General features: G+C 41.5%; 1 protein-coding gene across 2 annotated transcripts in view; it reads left to right on the forward strand.

The window, feature by feature from the left end:
• RAD54B (RAD54 homolog B) overlaps positions 1-16,260 on the forward strand; it is a 109,006-nt gene extending 92,746 nt beyond the window's left edge. For both annotated transcript variants that reach the window (XM_020873139.2, XM_070477387.1), the window contains exons 11-15: positions 131-306; positions 6,097-6,358; positions 9,372-9,438; positions 9,624-9,821; positions 15,819-16,260. In XM_020873139.2, the coding sequence (XP_020728798.2) occupies positions 131-306; positions 6,097-6,358; positions 9,372-9,438; positions 9,624-9,821; positions 15,819-16,036 (921 nt within the window). In that variant the 3' untranslated portion in view covers positions 16,037-16,260. The remainder of the gene's footprint in view (positions 1-130; positions 307-6,096; positions 6,359-9,371; positions 9,439-9,623; positions 9,822-15,818) is intronic.
• Positions 16,261-27,411: the final 11,151 nt, after the last annotated feature.

Consider the following 27,411-nt stretch of genomic DNA (forward strand, 5'->3'; position numbering starts at 1 on the left):
ACATAACAATTAGAGTGGGCTTTTCAGGTAGCTATTAAACTTCATTTTTTTTTTTTACCCATAATTTAAGCATTTTTTCCTCCCCGTTTAAAAAACCTGAACCAGGGTTGACAATCATCCTTTTGAACAGGAAAAAGAAAGCAACTCAACTTGGGATGAGAGTGAAGAAAGAAATCTCTATGAAGGCTTGATGAATGTGTTCCCTGCTGATTACAACCCGATCATGTTTACTGAGGAAGAGTCTGGAAAACTGCAGGTGCTGTCAAAGCTCTTAGCCGTTATCCATGAACTTCGTCCTGCTGAAAAGTAAGAGCGCGGTTTAATAAACCGCTTCTATGTGCTTATGGATTTCAGCTTAGACCATGTCCTTACTCCCTTCCCTCACTGCCTCTTTTTGAAAAAAAGAAAACATTAAAAACAAGTTGTTTTTTCTTTGGGAGCATGGTCAGCTCTTAGTCTTTTATAAACTTACCATTACCAATGTGCCTGTAAGTTTTTATCTAATAAAAACTAAATGTAAAGTAAATACCTATATTTAAAAACCCTAGAGATGTCTTTTGATATGTAACACCTAACTTGTTTCTTTTTTTTTTTTAATTTTCTGTTTTTAAATTTGTTTATTTTTGGCTGTGCTGGGTCTTCATCGCTGCATGGGCTTTCTCTAGTTGCAGCGAGCAGGGGCTCCTCTCTCGTTGCCGTGCACGGGCGGCTCGTTGCGGTGCCTCCTCTGGTTGGCACCTAGGGCTGTGGGTCCTAGGGCGTGCAGGCTTCGGTAGCTGGGCACGTGGGCTCAGTGGTTGCAGCTTCCAGGCTCTAGAGCGAAGGCTCAATAGTTGTGGTGCCCCGGCTTAGTTACTCCACAGGATATGGGATCTTTCTGCATCAGGGATCGAACCCGTGTCTCCCACCTTCCCACCTTGGCATATGAATTCTTTACCACTGAATGACCAGGGAAGCCCCTAACTCATTTTTCATCTCTTTAAGAATCCTTTTTCTGTCCTTAAATGTTGATACTCCTGAGGACATTCTCTTCAGCCTCCTTCTCACTCTAAAGATCCTTCCTGCCTTAGTTCTATTCCCCTAGTTTCAGCTTTCAGCCATATAGTGTTGATTCAAAATCTGTATCTCTAGTTCAAGCCTCAATTTAATGGAATCTAAATCTGTCTGGATCTCAGCCTTCTCATGTATCAAACCAGCTTCATCACTTTGCCATTGCAAGCCTAAATCTTTTTTTCACTGTTCCTTGGCATGATGAATGGTACCATATGCAAAGAAAAAGCTATCATCATTCTAGACTCACTTTTCTCCTGTACTTTCCCAGTGTCATCAGTCACTACAGTCTATTGATTTTATTTCTTGATCTCAGGAATCCATTTGCTTTCTGGTACCAAGAATTTTTTTAGCACCTATTTTGAGTTTTATTGTAAATATTTTAAAAAATTTATTTTTGAGGTCTGGTTGGATTACACTGTTGTATTAATTACTGCTGTTCACAACCAAGATTTTTGTTTTGAGTCTTGTAATTACAATTGGATTGTGGTGGTCTCATATAAACTGTGTTCCTCTGACTTTCAATCCCATTGCATATCGTTATGCCCTAAATCGTATATTTTTTAAAATACAAATGTGAACACGTCACTCCTTTTCTTAAAAATCATTCAAAGATTCCCAGTTGCCGTCCAGAAATTTCTAAACTCCATAGCACTTTGACCAAGACGCTTCACGACGTGGTGGCACCTCCTTCTCCAGCCTTACCCCTCTTGACTCTTCCACCCTTTCTAGTTGTCCAGTTACACCAGAGTCTATTTGCAGAACCTACAGTTTGCTCTGCTTCTCACCTCTGTTCTTACCTGTTGCAGGTTCCTATGCCTGAAGTACCCCCACTTCTCATTCTTCTGGCCGACTTTCTCTTAAGACTCAGGTCAGAAGCTTTCTCCTCTTGGAAGCCCCTGGCCTCATACTGAGCTAGCAGCCCCTCATCTGTACTCCCCTAGCATCACGTACCTGCCTCTGATGGAGCTCTTCTCATGTTACACTGTAATCAGTAGTTCTCTTCTCTATCAGCACTTATAGTGCAGGAACTGTGTCTTAATTATCCTTGTAAGAGATATTCAAACTTTTTGAATGCAAAAATACAGAGAAAAGTTTGCAAAATAGTAATTATATTTAATTGTCAAGGAGTCTGCTTCACCTCTTTGGAGTATTAATGGTGTCATTTGCTTTTTTCATAATACTGAAGTGACTAAGGAAACTTTCTATGAACTCTTTAATACAGTTTGATTAAAATGTTTTATTGGATGATATTTTATATATACTAGTGTGTCCACAATAAACTGTGGAAAGTTCTGAAACAGATGGGAATACCAGACCACCTGACCTGCTTCTTGAGAAACCTATATGCAGGTCAGGAAGCAACAGTTAGAACTGGACATGGAACAGACTGGTTCCAAATAGGAAGAGGAATACATCAAGGCTGTATATTGTCACCCTGCTTATTTAACTTATATACAGAGTACATCATGAGAAATGCTGGTCTGGAAGAAGCACAGCCTGGAATCATTGCTGGGAGAAATATCAGTAACCTCAGATATGCAGATGACACCACCCTTAATGGCAGAAAGTGAAGAGGAACTAAAAAACCTCTTGATAAAAGTGAATGAGGAGAGTGAAAAAGTTGGCTTAAAGCTCAACATTCAGAAAACTAAGATCATGGCATCTGGTCTAACCACTTCATGGCAAATAGATGGGGAAACAGTGGAAACAGTGTCAGACTTTATTTTTTGGGCTCCAAAATCACTGCAGATGGTGATGGATGAAATTAAGAGACACTTACTCCTTGGAAGGAAAATTATGACCAACCTAGATATCATATTAAAAAACAGAGACATTACTTTGCCAACAAAGGTCTGTCTAGTCAAGGCTATGGTCTTTCCAGTGGTCATGTATGGATGTGAGAGTTGGACTGTGAAGAATGCTGAGCACTGAAGAATTGATGCTTTTGAACTGTGGTGTTGGAGAAGACTCTTGAGAGTCCCTTGGACTGCAAGGAGATCCAGCCAGTCCATCCTAAAGGAGATCAGTCCTGGGTGTTCATTGGAAGGACTGAAGCTGAAGCTGAAACTCCAGTCCTTTGGCCACCTCATGCGAAGAGTTGACTCATTGGAAAAGACCCTGATGCTGGGAGGGATTGGGGGCAGGAGGAGAGGGGGACGACAGAGGATGAGATGGTTGGATGGCATCACCGACTCGATGGACATGAGTTTGAGTAAACTCCGGGAGTTGGTGATGGACAGGGAGGCCTGGCGTGCTGTGATTTATGGGGTCGCAAAGAGTCGGACACGACTGAGCAACTGAACTGAAGTGTGTTACCACCCGTCTAATTTCTGTCTTCATGAATCTGATTACTGTAGGTACCTTATATAAGTGAAATCATACAGTGGTTTGTCTTTTTATGACTAGCTTATTCTACTTAGCGTAATGTCCTCAAAGTTCATTCATGTTCTATCATGTGTCAGAATTTCTTTCCTTTTTAAGGCTGAATAATATTCCATGGTATGTATATGATACTTTGTTTACCCATTCATCTGCCTATGGATGATGGGTTGCTTCCACCTTTTGGCTATTGTGCATAATGTTGCTGTGAACATGAGTGAATCAGTGTCTTTTTGAGACCCTGCTTTCGCTTCCTTTGGATACATATCCAGAAATAGAATTGTTGGATCATAGAATAATTCTCTTTTAAATTTTTTAACGAGCCTCTGTACTCTTTTTTTGCACTATTTTATATTCCCAACAAGAATGCACAAAGATTCTAGTTTCTCAACATCCTCACCAGTATTGCTATTTTCTGTTTTGTTTTTGATGTCCTAATGGATGTAAGATGATATCTCATTGTGGTTTTGATTTGCATTTCCTTAGTAATTAATGGGGGCTTTCCAAATGGCACAGTGGTAAAGAATCTGCCTGCCAATGCAAGAGACGTGTGTTTGATCCCTGGGTCGGGAAGATCTCTTGGAGTAGGAAATGGCAACCCACTCCAGTATTCTTACCTGGAAAATTCCATGTACAGGGAAACCTGGCAGGCTCCAGTCCATGGGGTCGTAAAGAGTTGGACACAACTGAGCGACTAAGTGCACAGATGCACCCATACATACACAGTAATTAGTGATGTTGGGCATCTTTTGATGTACTTGTTGACCATTTGTGTATTTTCTTTGGAAGAAGTAAAATCCTTTGCCCATTTTTTAATTGGGTTGGTTTTTTGTTGTTGTTGTTGAGTTGTAGCCTTTTTTTTTTTTTTCTTATGTGGCCAGTTGGGTATAGAGGTCAGTTTTTCCACAGCTGAACTGCCTATGTACAAGCATCTCCTAAACCTTTAAAATATGTAGCTATAAGTTGCTCGCAGTGTTTGGTTTCAGGGATAGTATTACTGTCTGTACTTGGTCTACTGTGCTCTCATTAACTGGAACCAGGTGGCTGTGTTTTAGGTCTACAGGCTAAACTCTTTCCCAGTGCTTTTGTGTATATTAAGATGAATTAGAACTCCTGACTTGTCTGGATGGTGGCCCTTATATGGAATTTCTAAAAAAGATACTTCAAAATTTAAAAAGTTCCTCTTCCCTCTTGGTTGCATTCATGCATGGCTTGAAACCTAGTGAGCAGAGTTCATGCTGAATTCCAACCCCCATACATCTTGGTTGGACACTCTTGTGCCGGGTACACCTTGTACTGTACCTCACATGGCAGTCTTGCCTGCAGATTTCACCTGCTTTTAGGGACGCTAAAGTAACCATAAAAATACTATCCTTATTTGAAAGTGTTATGTTTGTGGAGGAGGGGGAGCTCTCAGCCTATGAAAGGGGATTGTCCAAGACTCCTTACCAAGATAATCACTGCTCCCGTCAATCTCCATCTAGTCTTCTAGGAACTTGTTGGGGAAAAATATTCTAAACCAGACTTCCTCCAGGCCAGTAAAGCTGTATCAGAGAAACTATGTTTAGATAATGTTATTCATTCACACAGTAGTATTGAAAGGGCAAAAAATGACTGAAACATTAGTACTGGAGTGTTCTTCCTATACTACTAACAATAGTAATAGTGTTGTCCCTATGTTGTACAGGCAGAGTCTTTTTATAGGAATGTTGGTAAATTACGAAAATGGTCTCAAGTTCTCCCTCCCTCCATCCTTGTTCCTTTTTGTGTGACTTTGGGTCATCTCCCATTCTGACTCTGAGCTCAGCCCCCTGACTTGGATTGGCCCATGAGATGCTGGCAGACATGGCACAACAGGGGGCTTGCCCTCCCTCGGGGTGCCTGGAACCTTTTTGTCACTGGGCTAGCCTGCTAGAGGGTGAGAGACATGAGAAACTCAGACTTGCATTTTGGTTTGTTGCTATCTCTCTGCCTTCTAGAGTTCCCTGGTCTAAGTTTCTTTGATTTACTTTCCACAGAGAGTAAGTATTCTAGTTGAGAAAGTGAAGTCAACTTGTTTCATGGGAGTAGGACCTGGGTTCTACTTACTTTTGCTCTTGTAATAGCTGCAGGCTAAACCCCTTCCTTCTGCACTGCCTTTGCAAGATGTGGCTGTGTGAATGAACTTGTATCTCCCTCTTTGGGAACTTAGGTTTCACTCCTAAACAGGTCACCATTCCACTACTCTCTGTTTTCATATATAAATCTCTGCTTGTTTCATCAAAGAGAGTTTGTGTTTCTTATTCTCCTGCTGTTCTTAGGGTGACTTAAGAAAGGTAACGGAAGCAGAACGGCATTTACTCCATTATCTTTATACTGAAAGTCTCTTAGATTTCTTTTTTTTGCCACACCATGTGCCTTGTGGGATCCCAGCTCCCCAACCAGGGATTGAACCCATGCCTTTGGCAGTGAAAGCACAGAGTCCTAACCACTGGACCGCCAGGGAATCCCCTCTTAGATATTGACTTTAAACTGGAATTTGAAAGAAAATCTATGTTTTAATTACACAAAGTTCTGTTGGTTATTCTGTAAATATCAGTGATAATATTAGTATTTTTCTCTAATTAAAAAAATCGAATACTACTTCTAAGTTTTATATGAAAATTCTTTCTTTTTGATTGACAGAGTTGTGTTGGTATCCAACTATACACGAACCTTGGATATTTTACAAGAAGTCTGCAAGCGTCATGGATATGCTTATACAAGACTTGATGGACAGACCCCAATCTCTCAAAGGCAGAAAATTGTTGATGGCTTTAATAGTAAATACTCTTCTGATTTTATTTTTTTGTTAAGTTCAAAAGCTGGTGGTGTGGGGCTTAACCTTATTGGAGGATCTCACTTAATCCTCTATGACATTGATTGGAATCCAGCTACTGATATCCAGGTAGGACTGTTTCTATATTAAACAAACATTATTGAATGCTGAAGGGGGATACGGTGCCTATGGTGGAGATATGAGGGTGATGATGAAGTATAATAACTGCTGCATATTCAGCCTTTATTTTGTAAAAATAAGCATTCTACTAAATGCTTTACATCTGTTTAATCCTCACAGTAGTCCTACAAGTGTGCTTGTTGTAAGCTCTATTTTGCAGATGAAGGTATGGAAGCTTGTTCCAGGTCACAAAGCTTGTAAGAGGCAGAGCCAGGATTCATACCCAAGCCTGTGTGTCTCCAGGCCCTACTTGACTCTGTAGTTAGTTGGGTCTTCAGGATGCTCATGACCATCAGGGGAGGACAGTAAGGTGTTACAGGTGCCAGGATCGGTGTTTGTACAAGGTATAGTGAAGATACAAAATTAGCTTACTTAGGAAAATATATTTTTTTTTTTTAATTTTTTTATTTTTATTAGTTGGAGGCTAATTACTTTACATCATTACAGTAGTTTTTGTTATACACTGAAATGAATTAGCCATGGATTTACATGTATTCCCCATCCCAGTCCCCCCTCCCACCTCCCTCTCCACCCGATCCCTCTGGGTCTTCCCAGTGCACCAGGCCCGAGCACTTGTCTCATGTACCCAACCTGAGCTGGTTATCTGTTTCACCCTAGATAATATACATGTTTCAATGCTATTCTTTTGAAACATCCCACCCTCGCCTTCTCCCAGAGTCCACAAGTCTGTTCTATACATCTGAGTCTCTTTTTCTGTTTTGCATATAGGGTTATCGTTATCATCTTTCTAAAGTCCATATATATGTGTTAGTATACTGTAATGGTCTTTATCTTTCTGGCTTACTTCGCTCTGTATAATGGGCTCCAGTTTCATCCATCTCATTAGAACTGATTCAAATGAATTCTTTTTAATGGCTGAGTAATATTCCATGGTGTATATGTACCACAGCTTCCTCATCCATTCGTCTGCTGATGGGCATCTGGGTTGCTTCCATGTCCTGGCTATTATAAACAGTGCTGCGATGAACACTGGGGTGCACGTGTCTCTTTCAGATCTGGTTTCCTTGGTGTGTATGCCCAGAAGTGGGATTGCTGGGTCATATGGCAGTTCTATTTCCAGCTTTTTAAGAAATCTCCACACTGTTTTCCATAGTGGCTGTACTAATTTGCATTCCCACCAACAGTGTAAGAGGGTTCCCTTTTCTCCACACCCTCTCCAGCATTTATTGCTTGTAGACTTTTGGATAGCAGCCATCCTGACTGGCGTGTAATGGTACCTCATTGTGGTTTTGATTTGCATTTCTCTGATAATGAGTGATGTTGAGCATCTTTTCATGTGTTTGTTAGCCATCTGTATGTCTTCCTTGGAGAAGTGTCTGTTGAGTTCTTTGGCCCATTTTTTGATTGGGTCATTTATTTTTCTGGAGTTGAGCTGGAGGAGTTGCTTGTATATTTTTGAGATTAATCCTTTGTCTGTTGCTTCATTTGCTATTATTTTCTCCCAATCTGAGGGCTGTCTTTTCACCTTGCTTATAGTTTCCTTTGTTGTGCAAAAGCTTTTAAGTTTCATTAGGTCCCATTTGTTTATTTTTGCTTTTATTTCTGAAATTTTGGGATGTGGGTCATAGAGGATCCTGCTGTGATTTATGTCGGAGAGTGTTTTGCCTATGTTCTCCTCTAGGAGTTTGATAGTTTCTGGTCTTACATTTAGATCTTTAATCCATTTTGAGTTTATTTTTGTGTATGGTGTTAGAAAGTGTTCTAGTTTCATTCTTTTACAGGTGGTTGACCAGTTTTCCCAGCACCACCTGTTAAAGAGGTTGTCTTTTTTCCATTGTATATCCTTGCCTCCTTTGTCGAAGATAAGGTGACCATAGGTTCGTGGATTTATCTCTGGGCTTTCTATAGGAAAATATTTTAGAAGCAGCGTTTGGTTTTCTTCAGAGTACAGTCCATCTTCACGGATTTTGAGATTTCTACCTATAGATTTACACCTCACCTGGTAGCTGTGTTAGGGGACTGGGAGACAACCCTCAGGTTCAGTGATTCACTAGAAGGACTCATAGAATCAAGAAAAGCAGTTACATTCAAGTTAGGGTTTATTACAGTGAAAGGATGCAGAGTAAAATCAACGCAGGTGAAAGGTACATAGGGCAGAGTCCAGGAGAGACCAGGTACAAGCTTCCAGTTTTCCATTCCCTCTGGAATTGTATGGACAACACTTAATTTTCCTAGCATCAGTGAGTGACAACACCCATGGAATTTTGTCAACCAGAGAAGTTCACTTAAGCCTTGATGTCTAGATTTTTTGTTGGGAGGTTGATCATGTAGGCACGGATGCCTGTGTGATTGGCCTTTGCAAAGGTCAAACTGGTCAAGTCCCCCCTAAATCACATTGTTAACATAAACAACTTGGTGTGGCCCAAGATCCCAGGTAACCTAAGATGCTTTTATCAGGCAGAATATTCTAGGGGTTTTCAGAAGCTGCTTGAAGGCCAGAATTTTCTTTGGAATGTTCGGGGTTTGAACATCAATCTTTTACTAAATAGTATTACTGATAAATCCTAAAACCTCAGGGATCTGCCTAGAGCCTGAGCTGATTGCAGGTATCCTAGGGTTCCTTAGAGTTGAATCATTAGCCTTTTGGACCGAGAATAAACCCTCCATGCCCATGCTATACTTGGTTCTTTGCATTCTTACTTCCTAAACTTGCTATCCCATTTTTTTTTTTTTTTTTTTTGATGCAGATAGACTCTCTCACTGTTGCCTGGCACCCTGTAGTTATTTTACAGTACCATAGCAAGTGTTTATTCATCCCTTTCTTTAACTCGGGGAAAAAAAAATTGAAGTGGAGAATGCTTAGGTATGCCTGGGCTTTGTTTTTTGAAGCTGTAAGTGAAATCTAGAATTCCTAGTCTTAAACTTATGAATACAAGTTGCTTGTGTGGAGAAGGTTATTAGTTTCTATTGTACTCTCAGAGTTCTCATTTATTTTCTACAGGCAATGTCTAGAGTGTGGAGAGATGGTCAGAAGCACCCTGTACATATTTACAGACTCCTAACCACAGGTAGTAACCCTCCAGTATGAAAAAAGATGTATTCTCTTTGAGTAAATAAAGGTGTTTTGTGTGTTAAACTTCAGTACCAGGAATATTGGTGGCTATTTGTTAGCTAGTATAGTAATAAACGTATCTACTACCAAAATGACAGATGTAAAGATCTGAAGGAAATCTAATGAATGTTTTCTCTTCAGGTACAATAGAGGAAAAGATCTATCAAAGACAGATCAGTAAACAAGGTCTTTCTGGGGCAGTTGTAGACCTATCCAAGACATCTGATCATATTCAGTTTTCAGTGGAAGAACTTAAAAATTTGTTCACATTGCATGAAAGTTCACATTGCGTTACTCATGACCTGCTTGACTGTGAATGTACAGGAGAAAATCATACAGGTTAGTTGTATTTTAATTCTGTTATGATGATGAAGTTAATTGGTCTCTCTTTAGCAGTTAAAAACAGAATGACTAAAATATTGACCACTTGCATATGTTAATTTTATTTTTTCTTCGGGTCCTAGGGCAGCTGTGACATGGGTATTTGAGAAAAAAAAATTTTTTTGGCCCCCCCCTTTTTTTTTAAATTGGAGGATAATTGCTTTTTCCAGTGTTGTGTTGGTTTCTGCTGTATGACTCAGCTATAAGGATGCATATACCCCCTCCCTCCTGGGCTGCCCTCTTATCCGCTCCCCACCCCACCCCCAGGTCATCCCAGAGCACCCAGCTGAGATGCCTGTGCGGTCCAGCTGCTTCCTGCTTAGCTGTTCCACCATGGAGTGTTTATCTGTCAGTGCTGCTCTCGCAGTTCATACCCACGCCTCCTTCCCCAGCTGTGTCCACGTCTGTTCTCTATGTCTGTGTCTCTGCTCCTGTCCTGCACATAGGTTCGTCAGTACCGTTTTCCTAGATTCCATGTGTATGCATTAATATCCGATATTTTTCTCTTTTTAACTTAACTTCACCCTGTATAACAAGCTTCAGTTTCATCCATCTCACTTCAACTGACTCAGATTTCTTCCTCTTTATGGCTGAGTAACATTCCATTATATATATGTGCCACAACTTCTTTTATGTCAGGGGACATCTAGGTGGCCTCCATGTCCCGGCTCTTGTAAATAGTGCTACCATGAACATTGGGGTACATGTGTCTTTTTGAATTATGGTTTTCTCAAGGTTTATGCCCAGTAGTGGGATTGCTGGGTCATATGGTAGTTGAATTCCTAGTTTTTAAAGGAATAGTGGGTATATCAATTTGCTTTCCCACCAACAGTGCAAGAGGACTCCCTTTTCTCCACATCCTCTCCAGCATTTATTGTCGGTAGATTTTTTTGATGATGGCCATTCTGACCAGTGTGAGGTGATACCTCATTGTAGTTTTGATTTGCATTTCCCTAATAATCAGCAATGTTGAGTATCTTTTCATGTGTTTGTCTTTGGAGAAATGTTTGTTTAGGTCTTCCACCCATTTTTTTGATTGGATTGTTTGTTTTCTGATACTGAGCTGCTTGAACTGCTTGTATGTATGTTTTGGAGATTAATCCTTTGTCAGTTGCTTTGTTTGCAATTATTTTTTAACATTCTGAGGGTTGTCATTTTGTTTATAGTTTCCTTTTGCTTTTAATTAGTTCCTTTAGTTTATTTTTATTTTTATTTCCATTACTCTAGGAGCAAAAATTTAAATTAGAACCCTGTTAGTTCTCTCAATTTAGCCTATTCAGAATCAATTGTGGAAAATTTGACTTATTTAGTAAAAATCATTCAAATCCTGATGATAATGATTTAAGAATTAGAGAAATGTTTTTAATCCTTATTTCTATTTCACACACACACACAAACACGACAGGCTAATCCTGCTGTTTATTTTTGTGTACCACTCACTCCTGATGAGGTCAGACTTTCTGGACAGTACGCACGAGCCGCCATAGTTCTCAGCACTTCACACTCTGCTTGTGCTGCTTAAATGAGGCTGAGAGTGTCAACCGTCCAGAATGAACACTATTCAGATAGGAACTCGACTGGAAGTAGTACTTGAGCAAGCAATGTCTGGAAGTTGGAAGTCACTTGATAATTGTATTGAGATGAGTTTAAGAAGTGAAACTGTGCAAGACTAGCATGAAATAATTTATACTTTATATAGTCAACATTAATCTCCTCTATTGTATGTTTTTTCCATTTTAGTGATTTCTACTCTAGTTATTTCTTTTCTTTTGCCCTGTATTTATCTAATTTTTTCCCTTATTTTCTAAAGTTAAATCCTTAGCTTAATGACTTTCAGTCTTCTTTTCTAAAATGGGTATTAAGGCTGTAAATTTTCTACTAGCTGAATCTCATGATTTTGATATGCCATCTTTTTATTTTTCAGTTCTAAATATTTTTTATTTTCCATTATGATTTCTTCTTTGGCTCATGAGGTATTTAAAAGTATGTTTTAAAGTGTATTTTAGTTTTTGTCATTGAATTCTGGCTACTGCACTGTAGTCCCAAGTATGGTCTACATGATATTGATTCTTTGGCAACTGTAGAGACTTGGTGTATGGCCTGGTGTGTTCAGTTAATAAATGTTTCTCTTGTGCATGAAAATCATTTGTATTCTCTTAATTACTTAGTTTAGAGTTCTGCCATATTAGTCAAAGTTTCTGTTACCAAATTATTTTTTTCTTATTTTAAAGATTTAAAAATTTACTAATTTAACTGGAAAATTGGCAGTGTTTACATGTGAAAGCTATTTGAAAGTATAAAATATATATGGTGGAAACACTTCCTTCTGTAATGCCCTCATCTGTCTAATTTCTAGTCCTGCTACCCTATAAGAAACCACTGTTACTAGTTTCTTGTGTATCCTAGATGTATTTTTATGCATATGCAAGGAACTCTGAATAAATATTATTGCCCAGTTCCTCCCACCCCCCATAAGGGATAGTGTAGTATATGTAGGATTCTGTACCTTCTGTACCTTTTTCACTTAATACTATATCATTACAGAAAGAGTTTCCTCATTCTTTTTTTCCCCTCAGTGTATAATCCTCCATTGAATGAATAGATCATATTTATTCATCTAACCTCACAGCCGTGTAATTAGGTTCTTTTCAGTCAGTATGCATCTTCATTCATACATCTTCTTCCGTATGTTCAAATATCTTGTAAGGTTAATTATCAGTGTTGCTTTGTCAGACAATATGTGCATTTGTAATTTAGACAGGTCCCGCTAAGGTGCCCTCCACTGAAGTGGAGGTTGTATCATTTATACCCCACCAACAGTATACTATCTCCCCACAGCTTTCCTAATTTAGGATTATCAAATGTTTGGGTTTTTGCCAGTCTGAGAGTAAAAAATGGTTTTTTTGTCTAGTTTTAATTTAATTTAATTTTCTTTTGTTATGAGTGAAGTTGAGAATGTTTTTCTATGGTTAAGAGCTGTATTTTCTTTATGTGAACGACCTGTTTATAACATTTGCCCATTTTTCCGTTAATAACCTAATTCTTTGTTAGATGTGTCTGTTATTAAGAAATACATTAAAATCTTACAGTATGACAGTGAATTTGTCTGTTTCTCATTGTTCTGTCAATGTTTGCTTTATATATTTTATATGTTGTTTGTGAAATGTTTTCATTATTATTTATTATTTATATTTTTATTATGTAGGGATTGCTTTTTCCCTAATGTCTTTTGCTTTCATTTTGTCTTCTGTTAATATATTACACTGACTTTCTCATTGTTAGTATTTATCTGATACATCTTTTCCCATTCTTTTACATTAAATCTTTCTGTATCATTTTCGGTAACTCTCATTTAAATAGCATGAGCCTGGATTTTCTTTTTTATCCAGTCTGATGTTTTCTTTCAACTAGAGCATTCAGTCTATTTACATTAATTATAATTACTGATATATTTTGATTCATTTCTACTGTCTTTTCATTTTTTGTTTTTTCCCCCAACAAGGGTCTATTTATTAGTGGTTAGGGTCTCTCAATATTTTTTCAAAGTGTTTTTTCTCTTTCTTAAATTCTTTGCTAAGTGTACAGTTCTAGTTGATAGGGTTTTTTAAGGGTTTGGGTTTTTTTTTGGTTAGTACTTTTGAGGTATTATTCTACTGTCAAAGCAGCCTCAGCTTTTGTATCTTCTGCTCTGTTTGGTTCTTCTGTCTGTTTTCTAGCTCTTGTTAAACTTCTCAGCATTCATCTCCTGAGTTTGTTGAGCATCTTTATGATTATTACCTTGAACTCTTTATTGGGTAGATTGCTTATCTCTTCTTCTCTCAGTACTTCTTCTGGGGTTTCATTTTATTTCTTTGTTTGGAACATATTCTTCTGTCTCCTCACTTTGCCTCTGTGTTTACTTTTGTGTATTAAATAGGTTGGGTTTTTCCTGATCTTGGAGAAGTGGCCTTGTGTAGGAGTCATGCAGTGGGGCCCCGCAGCGCACTCCCCTCGGTCACTGTAGCTGTATCTCGGGCGCCCCCTCTGGGGGCTGTGTGGCTCCTTCTGTTGTGGCAGGCAGCCAGTGGGTACCCTGGGAGTTGCAGCCGGTCCCTGGCCTGGCTGGCTGCCAGACTTGCCTCATACCGTGGCTGCGTGGCTCCTTCTGTTGTGGCAGGCAGACAGAGTGGGTGCCCTGGGAGTTGCAGCCGGTCCCTGGCCTGGCTGGCTGCCAGACTCGCCGCATACGGTGGCTCCAGCCCGTTCACTGGCAGTGCCACGTCCTGGTTCTGCCGGCTGTGTGCCCCAGATGGTCATAGAGGGAGTGTGGCCTACTGGTGGGTGGGGCTGGGTTCCTGTTTGTCTAGCCGCTCGGCCTATGGTTTCTGGGACTGGTGTTGGCTTGCTGGTGGGCTGGTAGGCCCCTGGTTCTGCTAGGTTGGAGGGAGAACTTCAAAATGGTGCTCGCCAGCATCAATGCCCTTGTGGGAAGAATGAGCTCCCCAGAATGACTGTTCCCAGGGGAATTACAGTTAGCTCCTGCTTCTCCAGGAGGCTTTCCAAGATCAGCAAGTGGATCTGACACCGGTTCTTTTCATTCTTTTCAAATCATTGCCTCTGCCCTGGGACTTTTAGCATGTGAGATTTGCATGAGCCTTTTGAGTGTGGAGTCTCTTATTTCCTATAGTCCTCTGGCTTCCCCATATGTAATCCCCTCTGGTCTTCAAAGCCAGATGTTTTGGGGGCTCATCTTCCCTGTGCAGGACCCCCAGGCTGGAGAGCTTGATGTGGGCCTCAGGCCCCTTACTCCTTGGGGAGAACCTCTGCAATTGTGACTATCCTCCCCTTTGTGGGTCACCTACCCAGGGGGTGGGTCCTGACTGCATCTCTGCCTCTCCTACCCATCTTCTTGTAGTTTCTTCTGTCTTTAATTGTGGAAAATCTCTCCTGTCAGTCTTCACATCCCTCTCATAAAAAGCTGCAATTTGTAACAATTGCATAGTAGTACTTCTGGTGTGCTCACAGGAGAAGGTGAGCTCAGGGCCTTCCTGCTTTGCCGTTGTGGCCACTCTGTCATCCTTCAGATCTCAGTAACACAGGTCAGCTTTTCCTGTTACACATGCTCATAGCCCTCTCTGTCTTAGCTTCATACCCTTGGCTCTATTTGTAATGTGGCTCCATAGTTCCTTATTTCCAGTTTTGAAATCTAGAAAGCTTGAAAGACCAAAAGTTGTGGGCCACCCTCCCCCCGCCCCTCCCGCACCTTCTTCCCTTATGTCTCAGCTGGTAAAGAATCCATCTGCAATGCGGGAGACCTGGGTTCGATCCCTGGGCTGGGAAGATCCCCTGGAGAATACTGGAGAAGATCCCACTCCAGTATTCTGGCCTGGAGAATTCCATGGACTATATAGGGGTTGCAGAGTTGGACACAACTAAGCAACTTCCCTCACTTCACTTTCATAAATTTGCTTCAGTCTTATTTGGTGGCAGAAACCTTAGCTAAATTTATGTGAATTCATCGATGGTCTTTAATCTCTTTTGTACAACTGTTCTTGCTGTAGCTGATTAATGAATTTGATTTGAAGTGTTATCCCACGTTGTTACAATTATATTCTAAATTTGGAAACCTATCTGGCCCCACAGGCTTTTAGATAAGAAATTGTGGACCTATAATACATCTGTCTCTCTGGATGATTATTTGTTTAATGTGTAGTTCTCTTGTTAGATCATAAAGTCCTTTAAGTCAGAGGCCATGTCTATTTTTGTTGACCACTTTGGCTCTCTTTGCTCAAATTAGCACATAATAAACAGTTTATAAATATTTGTAGAAGGAATGAATCAATTGAATTTGCTCATCTTAACATGAACTATGGTAGTCAAATATATAAATCACACAAACTCATTATATAATTAAAAGGTATTGTGTATAATAGAATATTGATTGGCCTCAGGATTTTCTTATTTTACTTTTTTCAGGTGATTCATTGGAAAAATTCCCTGTGTCTAGAAGTTGTCAGCTTGGTCCACATCACCAGAAGTCTGACTCCCTGAAACCTCTCTCCATGTCACAGCTGAAACAGTGGAAACATTTTCCTGGAGATCATTTAAATCTTACAGATCCTTTTCTTGAAAGAATAAGAGAAAATGTATCATTCTTTTTTCAAAATATAACCAATCAAACTATTGCTATATAATGAAATATTACTTTATGACATTATTTTGTTTCCCCCTTTAAAAAGTTAATCTAGTAAGTAAATGTACTTTTGGAAAACAAATAGAATTATTTTAATTATAATAATGTATTTTGTTGCACACTATATTATAGTTTTGATAACGGTAGTCAAAACTGACTTGTTCAATGTTTTGTATATGTTCCTAAATATTGAAACATTAAAGACATACTTCTGTCATCCTATAATTGTTTATCAATAATTCCATAATTTGTGCACTTTTATTAAGTGCTTTCTAAGGGATTTTCATAGGGAATATTAAAAGGGGAAACACCCAGTTCCTGTCTTTGGGAAAGCTAAATCGATCAGGAGTTGTAGCCATAGATGTGTGGACAATTGAAAGCTTTGCTCAGCTTAAACTGTAGCTCAGAGGAGAAGGAGAGTGAGAGACTAGGATAGCAGATGCTGAAGATGTGATGTGGTAGTTAACTGCAGGGCAGTTTGGGTGAGAATGGTGTGTAGCTTGTGGCCGGATGTGGAGGAGCACTGGACGCTTCAAAGCACTGGTTTCTAATCTGGGACCTCTGACCCTTAGGGGACTGACACGCGGTCTGTAAAGCCATGTCCACCAAGCATTGTATATACATTGGACCATGGTTCAGCTACCATCATGTCGAAGGTTTGTGAGGTAATTGTTGACATTAATGTACAAAGCAAGCTTTACAAGACTGAAGTCTGCAAAGAGAGAGGAATTACTCATTTAATCTCCAGTTAGGGCTCCTGTAATCAGCTTTTGATTCTTTTTAGGGAAATTTCTTTTAGACTGAATATGGTCTTAAGGTTTTGAGTAAAGACTCAATTATCATCAAATCTGAGTTCTTTAGATCTGTAGTGCCATGCCTGGGTGTTTATGGGCTTCCTTAGTAGCTCAGATGGTAAAGAATCTGCTTGCAATGCAGGAGACCCTGGTTCGATTCCTGGATCGGGAAGATCCCCTGGAGAAGGGATAGGCTGCCCACTCCAGTATTCTTGGGCTTTACTGGTGGCTCAGACAGTAAAGAATCCAATTGCAGTGTGGGAGACCTGGGTTTGATCAGTGGGTTGGGAAGATCCCCTGGAGAAGGGATAGGCTACCCACTCCAGTATTCTTGCCTGGAGAATCCCCATGGACAGACAAGTCTGGCAGGCTACAGTCCATGGGATCACAAAGAGTCGGACACGACTGAGTGACTAGACATGGCACACACATGCATGCCTGGACATTTGTACATCTGTGACTCAAAACTGGCATTTTGGGGACCAAGTTTGTCAGAAAGGGAGTAATCAACTAATAAAAAGCAAAAATGGCATTTCTGGACTCTGTATTGGCTTCTTATGTGAGGCTTAATATATAAAACTGTCTTCAAATGTATTTTGTATCACATTATTCTCAGGTATAAAATCTTTTTTACTAATAAAAAGGGGAAAAATATTTTTTAAAAGGTAAGAGACTAGCTGCTTTATTGTCTATGTTAATTGTAGTGGACACTAGGGTGTACTGTCCAGGTTGGCCCTCTTAGGATCAGGCTGCTCATTTATCCAGCTGTTGGGAGTGTCACTGACGACCACTCATAGCCAAGTCTCTCTCCAAGAAGAGCCCACAGCTGAAAGGAGCTGCCTTATGCAGAGTTCCCCTCCCTCCCCTAGGTGACTGGCGCCCACTGATCTGATGATGTAAGGTAAAAAGGCCCAGCCCCTTGCCTCAGTTTGGGAAAAGCCTCCAGGACCACTCCAGCTCCGGAGGCCCTCCGTTGAGGCCTGTGTTGTAGCTTCAGTGCAGTTTAGCTTGTCTCTGTGTCCAGACCTGCTTCCTTCAGTGCCTCACAGATGTCGCTCCTAACAAACTCCCTGCCTGCAGATCTGCTCGGTCTGTTTTCCAGGTTACCTGACGTGAGACATTACCCATAGAGATAACCGAGGAAAAGCACTTTAATAATTAGAATTGATGGCATCCAGTTGTCATTAGTTGTTGGCAGAATAATCCTTGAATGGAATGAACTGATACATGAAAACATTGTAAAAAATATGGTAAATTTTACTTTACACCACATTGAACAGACCACGTCGAAATGAATTACTCTCTGTAAATTCACAGTGTTGTACAGTCATCACCACTGTCCATTTTCAGAAGAGTTCTCAGTGTCTCTTTCCCCAATACTAGAGGCCTCTATCCAGTCATTCGCTAGTTGACAAATGCAGTGAACTTTTTTCAGTCTTCATCTTGGCTTCTGTTCATATTAGGTATTGGTGAACTGCTTGAAATCCCCGCCTTTCTTAATTTTGATTAAATTCATCTGTCATTCCACAATTATTTACTGAATACCTGGTACATGTTGGACGTCGTCTTAGGGATTACACATCCAACAAAAAATAGGCAGTCTCTGCCCTCCTCGTTCTTTCATTCTAGCATCATGAGAATAATGCGCATATGTAAGGGAGGTGTCAGGGGGATGTGCCAGGTGGGGCCCCTCAGAGGGACCCCCAGCTCTGGGGATGCGGCTCTGGGAGCCCAGGCCTATAGCTCTAGGCCAGGAAGCCTTGAACTTGGGTCTGCTTGGTCAGGATGCATGTCCTCTCCCAGGAGACCCCCCTCTGGCAGTGTTCTCAGGTCTGCCCATGAGAGCCGGTCAAGTTGGTCCCCCAGGGAGCGGGGATCGTGCACCCGCACACGTGTGACCTTGGAGCCTTGCACAGAGCTGGCGTGCCTGGGTGTGTGCCTACTTCTGCAGCCCAGAGTGTCCTGAGCAGGAGCCTGCTTTTGTAGATAGTTCTGTGGTTTCAGAGGGCTTCCCAGGTGATGCTAGCGGTAAAGGGCCCACCTGCCAATGCAGGAGACATAAGAGATGTGGGTTTGATCCCTGGGTCAGTAAAATGCCCTGGAGGAGGAAATGGCAACCCTCTCCAGTATTCTTACCTGGAGAATCCCAGAGACAGAGGAGCCTGGCAAGCCTGGACACAACTAAAGTGACTTAACAACATAATATTGCACATGGTGGTAAGTGCTATGAAGAAGAATAAGGGAGATATTAAAGTGAAGATGGAGATTACTGTTTATATGCGGTGGATTTATGCAGAGGCCTGAAAAAAGGATTGAGACCCATGACATTCTCTGGGAAAAAGTGTTGCAGATAGAAGGAACCACAAGGGAAAAGGTCCTGAGACAGGTGAAGGAGTGTTGACGCCTTTGAGAAGCAGCTCGCGGCAGCTGTGGGGAGAGTCAGAAGTGTAGTAAGAGATGAGGTGAAAGATAATCGCACTGGAGGAGGTCAGACGTTACAGGGCCTGGAAGACCATCTTGAAGGCCTCAGCTTTACTACGAGGGAGATGGAAAACCACTGGGAACTGAGCCAAGGCAAGGCACGAGCTGAGTCGCTTTGTGATGAGAACAGACTGACGGAACATGGGGTGGAAACAATGAGATGAGTTAGGAGGCTCTTGCCATGATCTTGTCAAGAGGCGCTGGTGATTGGACCAGCGAGGGGGCAGGGCAGTGTTGGATTGTGGATATTTTTGAACAGAGCTGACAAGATATCTGAATGGATTGAACTTAAGGTGTAAGAAAAAAAGAAAAAGTGATTTTGGAATCATTTGGAATGGGGCGAGGTTTCTGGCCCGAGCCAAAGGAGAAATGAAATTGCCAGTTACTGAGATAAGAAGACGGTGAGAGGAGGTTTGTGGGGGAAAAGCGCAAGTTCAGACATGATTACGTCAAGTTTGATATGCCTGTTAGGTAGCCAGTGGAGGTGTCAAATAGTTTGATATGAGCTGAGTTCGGAAACATTGGTCAAGGCTAGAGAGAAATCCAGGATTTTTCAGCGTGTAGGTGGTGTTTAATAAAGGCATGAGACTGGAAGATATTACCGCGGTAGTGAATGTTGCTACAGAAGAGATAAAATGAATGTTATAATGATAAAAATGATAATGGCTAACATTAAGTTTTTATTACTGTGTTCTAAATGCTAAGTGCTTTGCGTACATTAGCAACCTATGACACAGTGTTAGTGTTGTCTTTGATGAACTGAGTTTTACTGTGTTCAGTGATATGTCCAAGAGTAGTTGCAAAATTTGATGAAATATATAGCCAGCCAGGTAGAGAAATATTATCTTTTTTTTTTTTTTGAAGTATAGTTGGTTTATAATGTTGTGTTAGTTTCAGGTATGGGTATACAACAAGTGATTCATTTATATATATATCCTTTTTCAGATTCTTCACCATTAGGGACTATTACGAGATATTGACTATAGTTCCGTGTGCTCCGCAGTGGGTCCTTGCTGTTTACTATTATATATATGGTTGTGTGTATCTGTTGATTCCAAACTCCTAATTTATCCGCCCTGCCCCTTTTCCTCTTTGGTAACCAGATGTTTGTTTTCTGTGTCTGTGGAGAAATATTATCTAGACTACATCAGAATCCCTCTTAGTTTTTATTTGGAAAAACACCCTGTTCAAACTTGGTAAGCCTTTCAACAACATGGGTGTTGGTTGCTCTCAAAGTGGAATAGAGGAAGGAAAATTTAGAACTTTGGAGACAATCTGAGTGGGAAGGATGGAGGGGAGAAAAATGAGATTGTGGAGGGAGGCTGGGACTGGGTTAGATAAGGGACGCGCCCTGTGATGAGAACCAGGGAGGATATTTGAATTACAATTGTTCTTCACTTGACTGTTTGCTAAGGAGTGTGGAAAGTAACCCTCCTCAACCTCTGCCCTACCCCAAAATCTTGCCAGAATTTCAGAAGAGAGGCTGAGTTTGCCAAGAGCCTCCATGTGACCTGGGACCAAGGCCCGCGTGCGGGACACAGGAGCCCGGAGGCTGGGAAGACAGCGCTCGGCCGTTGGGGATCGAAGAAGGCTTTCAGGCCACCAGGCCAGGGATTTGCGGGGGATCAGACTCAGTGAACCCAGAACTTAAGGAGTATCCGGTTAACATCTGGGTTGCACATACACAGTGCCTTTCCTGTAGTTGGTACTCAATTTATAAGAATCTTTTGTCTGTTATCTACTCCGAGGTAACACAGTTTGTAACTGTTATTTTGTAATACCTGGCTCCCTCTTACACTAGGCTGAATTCTCTGGGGATGGGGCCTTTGTCATATTCACCCTAGTATCTCGGGGCTCCCCTGGTGGCTCAGATGGTGGCTCAGATGCCTGCAATGAGGGAGACCTGGGTTCGATCCCTGAGTCGGGAAGATCCCCTGGAGAAGGAAATGGCAACCCACTCCAGTATCCTTGCCTGGGAAATTCCATGGATGGAGGAGCCTGGTGGACTACAGTCCATGGGGTCCCAAAGAGTTGGCCACAACTGAGCGACTTCACTTTCCTAGTATCTCAGTACCTTGTATGGTCCCTGGCACAAGACAGCTACTTGCAATGAATAAATGAATGAATAAATGAATAAATGAGATACTTCATCCCGCACCCCCCCCCCCCCACGCCCCACACCGCCTTTAACCGCCACGATTGGGTTCCTCATTCAGATATCTCTCTTTCAGGGTATTTTTTAAAGCTGATTGCTGAATGTGGGGCTGTGCTTGGCACTGAAGAAGGCAGAAAGAAAGTGAAAGTGAAAGTTAGTTACACAGTTGTGTCCAACTCTTTGCCACCCCATGGACTGTAATCTGCCCAGGGCCTCTGTCCATGGAATTCTCCAGGCAAGGCAGTCCTGGCGTGGGTCGCCGTTTTCTTCTCCAGAAGGCACAACCAGTGGTTTTTCTTCCCTTCCAGCAGCAGAGACTTCCCTTCTTACTTCCATGATTTCTGGAATCATGTCTGCAGCATGAGCTGACAATAACTGTCAGTGCAAAGGGTACTATTTGATTCAAATATGTGATTCATTTCTAATTGTACAAGTTTACCTTTGACATGTCTTCATGGGAATATCTTGCTCTAAATGACAGCGTAAATACATTCAAATCGCGTTCTCATTAGGACTGAATCACTAACGGATTAAAGAGTGAGCAGCTCGGATCTGTAGAATCCAACTTCCCAAGAGCTCATCCATCCATTCAGCAGTGTGTATGATAAAGGAACGAGTCAAATAAACTTTGTTTCTGAACGTTGTGTTCAAGGCCTACTTCACATTGTCTGGCAATTTACTGACAAGATTGAAATTCTGTGATTTGCAGCAAATAGCATGTATAATCAGTAGATGGCACTGTTTCTCTGAGGTGGTTCCCAGTTAGTATATTGGGCCTTAGAGGGGTTTGTAGACATGCTATTTTTGTTGTGGAAGAAAGGACTCAACAAAGGGATATAATTTTCTCTTACCTTGTGTGACAGAGGGTTTTTTTTGGTTTAGAATAGTTTTCCTGAAGCCTCTTCTATAGTTGACCTGTGTTCTCGGCTTCAGGCCATCACAGACTAACATCCCTAAGAGCCTTATGTTGTCCACAACGTCCGCACCAGTTCAGCATGCAGCATTTGTGATAAAAAAAACTGGGGAAAAATCCTTATTGACACAGACAGGACGGTTTGTTGGAGTTTGTTACACTTACTTGAAAACCTAAAGTGTTAAATGTAGGTTAATCTTTATAATTTTTTTAATTTATAAAAAATGATAAATCTTTTTTGTAAGAGATGAAAATCCAATCAAACAGACAAAACACACAATTCCTTTATTTCTATTTTTTTGAAGAGATGTCAGAAAATACTAAAGACATTTTAAGTAGTTTTAAATCCGTATAGTGTCAGAGGTAGGGACGTAGCAAGGGGACAGGCGAGAAGCTCATTTCCACAGTTTCTCCTTCATCTTCGCCGTGGTCTTTATCTTTAACTTGATGGGAATACTTGGTCCACATGGGTGTTTGTGCTGTCACAGGACAGTGTAGAAATGGTGCTTTATCGCCAGTGCAGCGGATCTGATTGCGCCTCCCGGCCTGCTCAGGTTGCTCAGATTGACAAACACAAGGCACGAGAGGCTGCTTTGAGATCCCCTTAGACACGGGGGGGCTTCCCAGGTGGCTCAGCGGTAAAGCCCCTGCCTGCCAAGCAGGAGATGCAGGCTCGATCCCTGGGTCAGGAAGATGCCCTGGGGAGGAAAAGAGCAACCCGCTCCAGCATTCTTGTGTGGGAAATCCCAAGGACAGAGGAGCCTGGCGGGCTACGGTCCATGGGGTGGCAGAGTCAGACACGACCTAGCAGCCGTACAACAATATACAGGATGGGGAACAAGAAAGCCTGTATTGTAAAATTGGAGCGGAAGCTTCCCGACTCCAGGCAAGGCCTCCAGATGCCCCAACCACTCTGCACTTGGGGTGCATGTGGTTGTGGGACGTAAGACTGAGGGGGTGTGGACAACCTCAGTTACGGGGGGTCCTTCAGCCTTTATACCTTTCAAGGTTGAGAAATAAAGAGTAAATGTGCTAAGGTACCACTTTTATTATCGACACCAGCTTACTTGTGGACTTAGCTTGAGGTCTGTTACCCAAGTGAACATAATACTGACCTCTATCTTGCCTGCATGGAAATGCTTCCCTGGGAAAGCTGTGCTGCGGAGGCGGGGAAAGGAATCCTGCTTTTGTAATAGGCTCAAAGCTCTCGTCCCAGAAGAAGGCGGTGGAAATTTTTTTGAGGAAGAATTCATATAACATAAAATTCATTATTGAAAGTAATTTATTGAAAGTAAAGGTTCACATAACATAAAAACCAATCATTTTAAAAGTGAGTGACTCAGTGCCATTTATTAACATTGTATTCAAAAATGGTGCTTAGTGGTCACCATTCTCTTACCCTAGAACATTTTTGTCACCCTCTCATTGATATCCTGTGCCTGTAAGGATTTACTTCCAGAGCTGGGGTAGACTGTTACTATTATGGTCCTTCTCATCTTCTCTAAATCAGTGGCAAGGGAAGGAGGGTGACTGAACATTTGGGGTCCTAGAGGGGTTGGTCTTCAGGACGGTTTTGGGAGGGAAGGAGGATTGGAGGTGATGCTGAGGATTGGAGGTGATGCTGTGCTGAGCAAGGCTCCCCTCTGACTGTTCTGGTCCATTACCGCCCCTCCCAGCGGTCAGCAAACAAATTCCAGTGCCTTCTAGTGCAGGTTTCTTTCTCTCTTTGCTGCCTGAGGTCTCAGCTGCATCATGCGAGATCTCTCTTGGTGATGCGTGGACTCTCTAGCTGTGGCCCGGGGGCTTATTTGTTCTGCAGCTGGTGGGATCCCAGTTCCCCGATCAGGGATCGAACCCGCGTCCCCTGTGTTGTATGGCAGATTCTTAACCACTGGACCACCAACTTTCCATTTGTATTACTCTATAGAGTTCTCTAGAGAAACAAAATGAGAGTAGTCTGTCTGTCTGTCTGAGTTGACTCATGTGATTGTGAGGGCTGGTGGGGCAAGCCAAAATCTAGGGCAAGACAGCAGCTGGAAAAAGCAGGCAGAATCTCCATGTTGCAGTTTTGAGGCAGAATTCCTTCTTCTTTGGCAACTTTAGTTTTTGCTCTTAATGCCATCTGTTCTCCTACATTAGGGAGGATAATCTATTTTTTTTGTTGATTTTCAATAGCTTAGTCATGTCTGACTCTTTGCAACCCCATGGACTGCAACATGCTAGGCTTCCCTGTCCTGCACCATCTCCTGGAGATTCCCCAAGTTCATGTCCATTGGCTCAGAGAGGCCACCCAACCATCTGTCGCCCCCTTCTCCTCCTTTCTTCAATCTTTCCCAGCATCAGGGTCTTTTCTAATGAATCAGTTCTTCACATCAGGCGGCCGAAATATTGGAGTTTCAGCTCAGCATCAGTCCTTCCAATGAATATTCAGGACTGATTTCCTTTAGGATTGATTGGTTTGATCTCATTGCAGTCCAAGGGACTCTCAAGAGTCTTCTCCAGCACCACAATTCAAAAGCATCAATTCTTTGGCAGCCAGCCCTCTTTATGGTCTAACTCTCACATCCATACATGACCACTGGAAAAACCATAGCTTTGTCTGGATGGACCTTAGTTGGCAAAGTGATGTCTCTGCTTTTTAATATGCAGCCTAGGTTGGTCATAGCTTTCCTTTCAAGGAGCCAGCGTCTTTTAATGTCATGGCTACCGTCACCATCTGCAGTGATTTTGGAGACCAAGAAACTAAATTCTGTTACTGCTTCCACTTTTCCCCCTTCTATTTGCCATAAAGTATGGGACTGAATGACATGATCTTAATTTTTTGAATGTTGAGTTTCAAGCCAGCTTTTTCACTCTCCTGTTTCACCCTCGTCAAGAGACTCTCTAGTTAGTTCCTCTTTGCTTTCTGCCACTAGAGTGGTTTTATCTGCATATCTGAGGTTATTGATATTGTCCCTGGCAATCTTGATTCCAGTTTGTGATTCATCCAGCCTGGCATTTCTCATGATGTACTCTGCTTAGAAGTTAAATAAGCAGGGTGACGTTATACAGCTTTTCCCCATTTTAAACCAGTCCATTGTCCTGTATCTGGTACTAACTGTTGCTCCTTGACCTACATACAGGCTTCTTAGGAGACAGATGAGGTGCTCTGGTATTTCCATCTGATTTACAATCAACTGATGGTAAATCTTAATTGTATCTAAAATGTACCTTCACCACAAACTCTAGACTAGTGATTTACTAAACAACTGGGATTTGAGCAGGAGCCTTGGTCCCACACCAGTCATCTCCCTAGCCAAATTGACTCAAAATTAACCATCACCCCATTCATCCTTCTTAACTTTTAGTTAGTAGCACCTCTATATTATTTACTGTGTGCTAGAGACTTTTCTAAGTGCTTTATTAATGAAGATCCATTATACTCATACGTGAATGTGAATCTTAGTGTCTGAATATACTTCATGGCTTGCTAGGTTGTTCCCTGAATATGTGCACTGCCCGCCACCCCATTCATCTACTTCTTGTTCACCTTAATCACGTCCCTGTTTTTCTAGGCTGCATCTCCGCCTGCCCCTGCGTTCCTAGACTCGGCTGTCTTTCTATGGGTCCGATTGTCAGAGAATCCAAAATAACAGGAGCGAAAATGAGGCAGAAGTTGATTTCTCAAGTAAAAGTCTGGGGTCTGGGTTGGTAGTCCAGGCCTGTGTGACCCCAGTCAGCCAGGCTCCCAGCAGGCCGCTGCTCCTCTGTTCTCACCCTGCGGCTTCCACCTTCTGGTCCAGACTGGCTGTCGCAGTCATCTCCTTTTCCCAAGGGTTACGGGGGATGAAGGAGCAAGGGAGGCAGGAGCTGTATTCATTGAGTCCTCTTCACTGGAGTATTGGGGCAGAAGCACATGCCTCTAATAATGATCAATCCACACAATCTTTTTTTTAAAAAATATATGTATATATATTATTGAAGTATAGTTGACTTACAATGTTTCAGGTGCGCCGCAAGGTGATTTAGTTATGCAAGTACACATATATTATTTTCGAAATTTATTTTCCATCATCTCCATCCTCCACAAGACTTTAGAGCTATGCTGGGTGGGAATTCACATTGTCCAGTCTTGTACCAAATGGAAACTCCTCAGCGAGACATCCAAGGAATCAGTCTCAACCAGCGTCAAGCAAGGAGACTCTGTGGCTTTGGTTACTGTCTTGGCCTAGACAAGAAATCATTTCCACTAATTGTACTGGGGAACAGCCCTATTGGTTACACTCCACCTTGAATATATTTAATGGTGGCAGAAACAAATAATGAATAACTTTTATTTCTCTGAAACTCATCAAAAGAAAGAAATTTCAAAACTTAGAGAGAAATGTACTTACACGCACTTACATCTTACGAGAAATATCATGGAAATACCACTTCTGTCATCTCTCGGGAAAAAAGCTGTTGTCAGGTGTTAGTGGGATATCCAGGGAACCTAAGTTGTTTATATTGGGTTGGCCAAAAAGTGCCTTCAGTTTTTAAGTAAAAATAAAACACACAGTTTTCATTTTCACCAAGAACTTTATTGAACAGCGCATTCACTGTTTCATTCCATTGCCTTCGGCTATTCTTCAGGCAATTTCCTAAATCCGTCTTCCCAAAGTTTTTTATCTTTTTGATCAAAGAACAGTTCCAGGTGCCTTCTACAGTCTTCCAGAGAATTGAAATTTTTTCCATTGAGAGAATTTTGTAAATACCAGAATAAATGGACATTCGAAGGTGCAATGTATGGTACAGCAGATGTATAATACAGCAGATGAATCAGAACTTACCAGTCAGGTTGTAACAGTTTTTGCCTGGTCATCAAAGAAACATGAAGTCTTGCATTATCCTGATGGACGATTATGCATTTTCTGTTGACTAATCACCAAAGCTTTTTGTCAAGAACTGCTTTCAGTTGATCCAATTGGGAGCAGTACTTGTTGAAATTAATTGTTTGGTTTTCAGCAAGGAGCTCATAATAGAGGATTCCCTTCCAATCCCACCATATACACAAC

Source organism: Odocoileus virginianus, chromosome 15, assembly GCF_023699985.2.
Source record: "Odocoileus virginianus isolate 20LAN1187 ecotype Illinois chromosome 15, Ovbor_1.2, whole genome shotgun sequence".
Lineage (NCBI taxonomy): Eukaryota > Metazoa > Chordata > Mammalia > Artiodactyla > Cervidae > Odocoileus > Odocoileus virginianus.